This window comes from Tachysurus vachellii, chromosome 1 (genome assembly GCF_030014155.1).
Source record: "Tachysurus vachellii isolate PV-2020 chromosome 1, HZAU_Pvac_v1, whole genome shotgun sequence".
Lineage (NCBI taxonomy): Eukaryota > Metazoa > Chordata > Actinopteri > Siluriformes > Bagridae > Tachysurus > Tachysurus vachellii.
This window is the reverse complement of record NC_083460.1, coordinates 37,253,811-37,263,083: the sequence shown is the minus strand read 5'-3', so window position 1 is coordinate 37,263,083 and position 9,273 is coordinate 37,253,811. Positions and strand designations below refer to the sequence as shown.

Below are 9,273 nucleotides of genomic sequence, written 5' to 3'. Positions count from 1 at the left end.
AGGAAACCGGAGTACCCGGAGGAAACCCCCCGAGGCACGGGGAGAACATGCAAACTCCACACACACAAGGCGGAGGCGGGAAACGAACCCCCAAACCTGGAGGTGTGAGGCGAACGTGCTAACCACTAAGCCACCGTGCCCCCCATTTGATTGGTCTGTTTGTAATAAATATACATTGCAGTAGTTTGAATGTTCACAATTTTACTTATATTGGGATGAGTTTCTCAGTGGTAAGTGCTCATAGAATTGAAGCGATCTGAAGGAAACACCACTGTTACACATTTTATTAAAGAAAATGATCAAATGCCATTCAAAATGTGTTATAAAAAAGTGTGTGATGTCCCCAAATCTATTTCTTAAAGCATCTTTTGATGAAGCCCCACTTCTTCCATTTCTCATTCCTTTGTTCACTAGTGGACTCATCCATCATATTGTTGACTGTCACTCCACTGTCTTGCTTCAGCATCTCCAGCATCTGCTTCACTCTGTACTCTACATCCTTTAATCTTTTGCTGGTGCATCCTTCCATATCTTCCATAGCCTCACCAAAGTATTTCACAACGGTTAAAATCTTGCCCTCCAGCTCTAAATACTGTGAAGACATATTTCTAGCCAGCTTCTTTGACTTCCTCTCAGCTTCCTTCCTGATCCTTGTTTCTTCCTGCAGTTTCAAACTTGCAGCCTTCAACCCTAACTCCTGGTCACTGCTTTTTTGCTTTTCCCACTTTTCCATTCTCAGCTCTCTTTCTCTGAGCTGATTCTCTATCTTTTCTTTATGCACATCCAGGTTTTCATTTAGCTCTATTTTCAGCTGCTCCATCTCCTTCATCCTCAGTCCATCCCTCTGCTGGTAAACCTTCAACTGCTGTTTTTCCTGATTTCTTTCGGTTCTCATCCACCACATTTCTCTTTTCATCTCAAGCTTTTCAGCCTCCTCTTCCTCAATGCATTGTGCCATCCATTTCTTTTCCTTTATCCGCTCTTCCTCCATCTTCTTTCTTTCTTCTTCAATCAACGCTCGTTCTTTCTCTAATGCCCTCTGGGTCTCCTTTAACTTCTCCATGTGTTCCTTCATCTCCTTTCTTTCCCTCTGTATCACTGTCTCAAATTCTTTCATGTCCTCTTTCTCTTTCACCCTCTTTATCATTTCTTTGTACTGTCTCATCTTCTCCCTCTCTTTCTCCATATCTGTCTGTATCATTTTCTTGAATTCTTTCATCACCTCTCTTTCTTTTGCACTCTCTCTCTCCAATCTCTCTGTCCATTTCTCTATATTGCAAATCCTATTTTCCATTTCCTTCAGCCTTTCAACCAGGTCCCATTGTTCATCCAGCCTCCTCCTCTCATCCTCCTTACGATTCTCTTCTTCCTTTATCCAACTCTTACTTTCCAGAGTGCTCCTCAGCTTGTCCTCAATGAGCCATTCTTCTCTCGCCTTCTCCATCTCTTTCCTCTCCACCAAGCTCTCTGTGGATTTCTCTATATTGCAAACCCTTTTTTCCATCTCCTTTAGCCTTTCAACCAGGTCCATTTGTTCATCCAGCCTCCTCCTCTCATTCTCCTTACGATTCTCTTCATTCTTTCTCCACCTCTTATTTTCCTGAGTGCTCCTCAGCCTGTCCTCCACGAGCCATTCTTCCCTCATCTTCTCCATCTCTTTCCTAAGCACATACATCCAGTCTGCACTTGGGCCCAAATTTTCAGCTGCCATCATATCCTTCAACCAGTTGTTCTTGTTCATCCTGCTTTTCTCCTTCTTCCTGCAGTAGTTTTCAATGTGTTCTGTGCAGCGGAAATCAATTTCTCTGCATGTAAACTCTCTTTCCTTCTGGAGTGTCTGAAGGACCCATGTTTTAATTTCTTCCATGTTGTTTTCCTTGAGCATTTTTCCTTCTCTGCCTACACTAGTAGTAGTAGTAGTAATAATAATATTAATAATAATAATAATAATAATAATAATAATAATAATAATAATAATAATATTAATAACAACAAAAGAACAACAATAGTAGTAGTAGTAGTAGTAGTAATAATAACAACAAAAGAACAACAACAATAGTAGTTGTAGTAGTAGCAGTTGTAATAATAATAATAATAATAATAATAATAATAATAATAATAATAATAACAATAAATAGCAATAATTACCTGTATGATTGAGTGTTGAATTGTTTCTCTGTATTCATTCAGCTGTGTTCTCCCAGAGCTCCACTCACTCCCTTAGAATTGAATCAGAATGTGAAAATGTGATGTCACTGGGAATCATTTACACAGAACATTTAGAACTTTCTCAACAACAAACAAGTGCATGATATTTGTATAAGAAATGTGGTGTACACGTGCATGTGAATTTCAGCTGTACAAATTTCTTTCGGACTGTATTTAGACTGGTGTGCAGGGCTGTCAGGGCTGTCAAGAGTCACGCAATGGCAGTCAGGGACGATTCTAGAATTTTCATTTTAGGGGGGCTCAGCCCCCAGGGTAGGGTTGTATACTACCAACCTTATTGCAATCCACTATTCCATTGTATTCCCTGTATTTCACTGTAAAAAAAAATGAAAAATTTAGATGTGACCAGTCACTAGAAAATTTTGAGTTGTGAATGTATTTTTTTTTTTTTTACAATGAAGTCTTTTTTGTTGGAAGAAAAAACAACTATCACACTGTGATAAGGGCTGAAGTTGAACGCAGCGAAGACGCATTGGATGAGAAACCGAACTGTGTATCGGTTCAGTAAACTGCAATTACAAGAACTGCACCGATGTAGATGTCATATCATAGCAATCCATCAATAAAAGCACACACACCTTGTAATCTGATGTTCGCTCTGCTCGGCGTCACTGTGGATTGAAAAACGCGCTGAATCCACGCAGACTCGGTTTAGGGGATTTTCAGGGTTTTTAAAGGGGACTGAAGCGATCAAAAAATAATTAATCAAATAATTTTTAGGGGGGTTGGGCAGAAGTTTAGGGGGGCTAAAGCCCCCATAAAAAGGGCCTAGTGACGCCACTGGTGGCAGTCACGCATTTCGGTCTTTTCTCACGCTCTCCCGCCACACATCGTATTTCTCACGCAGAAAAACCTTTTAACTATTTATCATATATTTAATAAGCCGCAGCGCCCAAAACGTATCAGTCCGCACCGCTGTCTCTATGGAACCGGGCAGGAATCAAGCGCGTCACCTGGAGTTCTTAGTCGAGCCTGACACTTATCAGCCAATCAAAAAAAGAGGCTACACAATAGCCAATCAGAAAATAGCACTATTGTATATGGGTAAGATTTCACGCAACAACCAGTGAAAAAACCATTCATTAGAGAGGTTATTTTCGATTGTCGGTTTGAACAAAACCTCAACACCAAACTGCTTGTCTCTGGACGGGACATTGTCCTCAATCATGACACTAAAAATGGCTGGGCTTGAGCCGAACTGTTTTAAATAGGAGCAACATTACAAATGATAAAGGAGTCCAAAAAGGCAACAAACACTTACAATAAACATCAGTCATAATCTCTCTCTCTCTCTCTCTCTCTCTCTCTCTCTCTCTCACACACACACACACACACTTTCTCTCTCTCTCTCTCACACACACACACACACACACACACACACACTTTCTCTCTCTCTCTCTCACACACACACACACACACACACTTTCTCTCTCTCTCTCTCTCTCACACACACACACACACACACACGTGTGTGTCTTATGATTCACTATTGCATGCCATTCACTTCAGGAATTATTTGAGCTTTGTTTCTTTAATGAGTGTGTTGTCTGTAAATATTTAAAAATACTGTGTTTGTGTTAAAACGGTACTATACTGTAGAAAACAATGCATTAAGGGAAATCTTTATGTGCAACTTGCTGTTAACCAAAACAATACTGCAATATACTATAATTAAATACTGTTGCATTCTGGGAGTGATGTTGGAATCGACAGCAAAGCGCATGCGCAAATACGAGACGGCGACATTTCCCAAAGTGGAAAAGCAGAACATTCGGATTATTCGTCTGAATTCTGTATTTTCGGAGCAAATTACACGACGAGGTGAATTCATTTAATCTATCTGCTAACTTCATATTAGCTGCTGAAGAACACGGAACCGTTTAGTAGCATAAGCTTCAGTTTAAAAAAAAAAAAAACTAGCTTGCTCACTGATGCTGTGCTGTGATTGGCTAGAAACCTGCAGCTCACTGATGCTTTCCTGTGATTGGCTAGAAATCTGCAGCTCACTGATGCTGTGCTGTGATTGGCTAGAAATCTGCAGCTCACTGACTTTTTCTTTGTTATTGTTTGGTTTGTAAAGACGTTGTCCTTCTATTTGTGTGTTTTCACATTAACAAATGTCTAGTTAGCTTTAGGTAGCTCTGAAGTCCTGTTAGATGTAAATAGAATAGAATAAATTGATTCCCTTGTATGTCTGTGAGTGCAGACATTGGCTTCAATGCCCCTTTTTGTCTGTGGTGTTGTTAGTGAGTTGTGATGAGACACAATGAACTAAAACTTTTTGTGTTTATGTATTGGCAGTTTTTATTGTTGTTGTGTTTGCTATCAAAATGTTCCCCTTTGCCAGATTTGTGCTAGTGAATGTAGCACTGAATGTTCATATGTAAGGCACATGAGAATTCATAGGAATATTCCACACTTGTTTTTTAAGTGTGCCTTGAAAAAAGACATTTAAAAAAAATTGCGGTGTTTAAATCCCATGCTTACAGACATCGTAAAGTACATCAACTTCATGCTGAGTCAAGATTATGTGGTGTAACTGAGCTAATTTGTCATGTTGACCTCTGCATGGCCACTTGTGAGAATCTGGCACGTTTTTTCTCTCATCTGAAAATGCATATTAATTAAAGAAGGGAAGAATGTTGAACTTATACAGAAAGTTCAGTTACTAGAAAACACTTAGTTATACTCTATACATGAGGTCATAGGGTTTCGGCTGGTGTATCTAATGGTATAATAGGGAACCCTGCGATCTGATGGATTGAGAGTGTGACTTGACGTGTTTTCTGTAAAGTATCTGAACTTTCTGTATAGGTTCAACAGTTTAACTCTTTAATTAATTTTCATTTTCAGATGAGAGAAAAAAAACGTTTTTTTTCAAGGTACACTTAAAAACCAAGTGTGGAATATTCCTATAAATTCTCATGTTTTCTGTAAAGCAGCAGTGTCCAATCTTATCCACAAAGGGCCGGTGTGGCTTCTGCTTGGTTTTCATTCCAACCAAGCAGAAGCCACACCTGATTCCACCTGTTTAATCAGTTGTTCTTGGCTTTTAGTAGACTCTGGTGTGGCTTCTGCTTAGTTGGAATGAAAACCTGCACCCACACCGGGTCTTTCCGGATAAGATTGGACACCACTGCTGTAAAGTATCTGGATTTATTCCATATTTAAATTATTTTCAAATAGAGCTGATATTTACCTTTCTGTATTTCTTTTAGAAATCTATTCAATATAAATGCATTTTAATGCATTTGATGGATATCCTTTAACAATATGAAATCTCTATGTGAAATTAGATGTAATGGTTTTTGAGATAGGAAGTGATCTGATTGGCTGTAGTTCGTGTTCGTTAAGAGTTTTGATTTGTTGCAGACATCTTGATTTTTTCTCTCCCTGATGGTGGATTATGACTGCATAGTCACCATATGGTCTGTTCCTGGTAGGAAATTTCCAATAGTGTATATATAATCTTGATGGAGACCTGAGGAACAAAATATAATCTAAATAAAAGAAAAATTAATATAGAGGATTGCATTTCCCCCCCATGCTCTCCTAAGTCTATTTTCAATTATCAGAACCTCACTACAACCCTTGGTGTGCATTACCCAGCTTTATTTTCCATTATAGCGGATCTCGTTTTCAATAAATACTTTATTTTAACTTTAAATTACTATTTAATTTTACTCATCTCAGACTATTGTGGTTTTCAGGTGATTCATTGGAATCAACCCAGAACAAGGGACCAAGGCCAGCTGTCCAAAAGGACGGGGAGAGTTGTTCAGTCTGTCACAGTCAACGTGTCCACTCTTCTGAAAGATCTCATAGACTTTGAGTGGAATTTCATTGGTCAGTGAGAGTTCACATTAATACAGCCATGATTAGCTCCCAATTTATATTCTAGTTTTATATACATTTTTTTTTCTTGTCTACTAAATATGCTACACTCCACAAAATTGTGAGGTTTTGTTATTTTGATATTTTACTTGAATTTACAACTGTAATGGGGGGAAAAAGCTGTTTGTATTTAAAAAAAAAAAAAATTAAGCACAGTTCTCAGTTGGTAATAACTCATAATAATTAATTTTCATATTTTCCAAGCCTCTTCTTTCCATATTATTTCAATAAGTGCATTTTAGTTAACTGAATCATTAAGTATATTTTGTATAGAATATCGCAGAAAATGACTAATCAAGGTTACAATAAAGATAGTGTTTAATTCATAATCATATGGTGGTCTATTTACAAAAATAACTACATGGTATTGTATTTGGATTATGATGAAATGCCATTTTAACAGCGGAAAAAAACACATTGTGGCTGCCCTAACACTAGTATATTGTAATATCAATAACATTCAGCACTATACTGTGTATTGGCACATAGTATTATAACAGTATATTATAGTAATATGGCTGAAAAGACAGTAATGTACTGACAACCCTGCTGCCAGTAGCAAAATGGATAACAGTAGAGGATAGCTGTAAAACTACTAGCAACCCTGATGCCAGTATTATACTGTTTATTTACATGACAATTGTTTACAGGGTGTGTGTGTGTGTATATATATATATATATATATATATATATATATATATATATATATATATATATATATATATAAATTGCACTTACAATCCAGACAAATCTACAAAAGTGTAGAGCCCTATATATAAATCATGCAGAAGTAAGTTTTTTTCCCTAAAGTACAGGATTTACATTTCTCTTGATAAATGAGGCCCAGCAGCAGATTTTGCATACAAAGATTTATTAAATTGAAGATGTAATGACAAGATTAAAAAACATTAAAAAAAAACATTATAAATGTATAAAAAGTGCACAAATCCTCTTTACAGCATCAATCGTACAGACAAGTTTGAATAAATAGTATAAATTAGAAAAGACAAACTCATGTTCAGTTAAAATCTTTCATAAGGCACATTAACAGTGACTGAAAATGTACCGAGTAAATAGTTTCCCTGAACCTTACTGACATTATGTAAGTGACCAACTTGGTAGTCTGGAAGCCAGAGAGAGCACTATTGCTGTTCATGAAGTCATTTCAAGAACACAACGAAGACTTAATGTCATTTCTTATTTCCTACAAACGAGTCATTTAAACGTGAATTTCTCTGCATTGTTACTTCGGATTATAAGCTGCCTGAGTAGAAAAAACCCGTCGCCAAAGGCAAAAAGCCATCACATTGTAGAATTCAAAATCTGCACACTGTCAAGATGCAAACAGTTAACGTTATTGCTGAATTTCTTTTTGTACATGAAAACATTTACAAAAGTCAGAAACATGCACTGGCTAGAAGCTGCTACCAAAAGAGATGTACAGCCTTTTTCCTTTAAGTCACACAATCAACAGATGTTACAACCTGTAGTGAAAATTACTAGTAATCAAAATTTTTAAAAATAAACAAAAACATCACACTGCATGTTAAACAATATAACCCAAGATGAATTTAGCACATGCTGTTTGAGCATGCTATAATAAATATCACTTTGATTATTTCCATATCATCATGCACTTTTATTTTTGGTTGGACTGGTAATAGGTTTGTGCCCTGCATTTTGTGACAATAAAAACCAGGAATTAGAGATTAACAGACACGATCTGAGCAGTATTCACCGATATTCACTAATTAGCAGCCTGTTCAAACCTCAACCTAATCAGTATGTTATAAAACTGCCTACTGTACCAGCACATCAGTCACATAGACTTGTAGACACAGGAGAGGTGGTGTGTTTAAAAATTCAATTTTTTTTTCCATCAGGGACACATCAATACACCATATTTCATGAACATTTATAAACAACTCAATTTACAAACAGGAAACTAGGAGCCAGGTAGGAGGCGTTTGGTGCACTGGGATTGTGGAAAAAAAAATATATACAAGCACTACAAAAATGCAAAATATTTTACAGTGCCAAAAATATATATATATAAAAAATATAATAAAAAAGAAAGACAAAATGGATTACACGTCTTAAACCGTCAATTCAATCCTGATTCTATATTTACTAATGCCCGCTTATTTTAATTAATTGACTTTCCCTTAAAAAAAAAAAAAAAAAAAAAGGAAATCCCTCTAACAAATGAACAAAAAGGCAGGAATCAGCATTTATATAGTAATGTGGGATTGGTAGAGTCTGCCACTGGAGACAACGCAACAGAGCCTCGAGGAGAAGTGCAACGAGGTCACCAGGTCTCCTTCAAGTCCTCTGCGAGGGGGGATGGCAGTGTGTTGGCGGCACACGGGGAGTCGGTTGCGGGTAAATCTGCTACCGTCGGGTGCTGCTTTGGACCGCAGCAGGGCTTAAAGAGGCGAGGGTCAATGATGACTTCACCGAAGCGGCCTTTATACACAATGCCACAGCACACTTTCTGTCTGCAAACGTAGAAACCATAAAATTCTCAACACATTTTGATGTACACCAATAGAAAGGGCCAACTAAAAACTTGCCTTCACGTTTGTGGTAAAACTGCTACCCTGATGCATTGACATTGATTCTTGTGTTGGTTCATACTCAGTCAAAATGTTCTGATTTCATAAACTAACAAGAGAAGCAACTTACTACGTATGTTCCTACAAGTACAGCATCTATAAACATATGGGCAGCCAATCTGAGTCATACAGTAAAGGCAGTGCTCTGTACCTTGATATCCATACGCTTCCTTGATTTAAGAAAAGGCCCAAAGTTTATACATAAAGTTCCAAGAATCTATTAATAAGTATTAGGTGTATGTACGTAAAATGATCTTTTAATTGACTTCCAATAACTGCTTAAACTGCAGACAACATTCTGGCTGTAATCATGCACCCCTGCATGATTAAACCGTCACCATTCTGGCACACTCCCTTATCTAAAATATTTATACATCAAGCCTTGGCTTCCTTTTTTACTGATTTATATCAGTCACAGTGTCGTTAGCTAACAGCTTTCTTTCCTGCAAAACTATATTGAGCAATTATAAAAAAATTATATATATATATAAAAATTATATTACTCTATTTTACCTTTTCCAGTAAGACAGGTCAA

At 37.1% G+C, this 9,273-nt stretch overlaps 2 protein-coding genes across 3 annotated transcripts in view; both read right to left on the bottom strand.

Moving 5' to 3' along the window:
* Positions 1–223: 223 nt before the first annotated feature.
* On the bottom strand, positions 224–2,517 carry LOC132856533 (golgin subfamily A member 6-like protein 22). The gene is made up of 3 exons (XM_060886099.1): positions 2,503–2,517; positions 2,149–2,219; positions 224–1,904 (listed from the first exon to the last, which is right to left on the bottom strand). Exons 2-3 carry the CDS (start codon positions 2,184–2,186, stop codon positions 350–352), a joined length of 1,593 nt encoding a protein of 530 aa, XP_060742082.1. The 5' UTR covers positions 2,187–2,219; positions 2,503–2,517; the 3' UTR covers positions 224–349.
* A 4,460-nt stretch (positions 2,518–6,977) lies between these two features.
* The window catches only part of sinhcafl (SIN3-HDAC complex associated factor, like), a 4,983-nt gene continuing 2,687 nt past the window's right edge, over positions 6,978–9,273 (bottom strand). For both annotated transcript variants that reach the window (XM_060886125.1, XM_060886132.1), the window contains exons 5-6: positions 9,252–9,273; positions 6,978–8,621 (exon numbers count right to left, since the gene is read on the bottom strand). The exon at positions 9,252–9,273 is cut by the window's right edge and continues 129 nt beyond it. In XM_060886125.1, the coding sequence (XP_060742108.1) occupies positions 8,432–8,621; positions 9,252–9,273 (212 nt within the window). In that variant the 3' untranslated portion in view covers positions 6,978–8,431. The remainder of the gene's footprint in view (positions 8,622–9,251) is intronic.

Coding starts and splice junctions, on each gene's coding strand:
- LOC132856533 (XM_060886099.1), bottom strand. CDS start 2,186: ATGAATACAGAGAAACAATTCAACACTCAATCATACAG. Junction 1,905..2,148: donor TTCAACACTCAATCATACAG/GTAATTATTGCT, acceptor TACTACTACTAG/TGTAGGCAGAGAAGGAAAAA.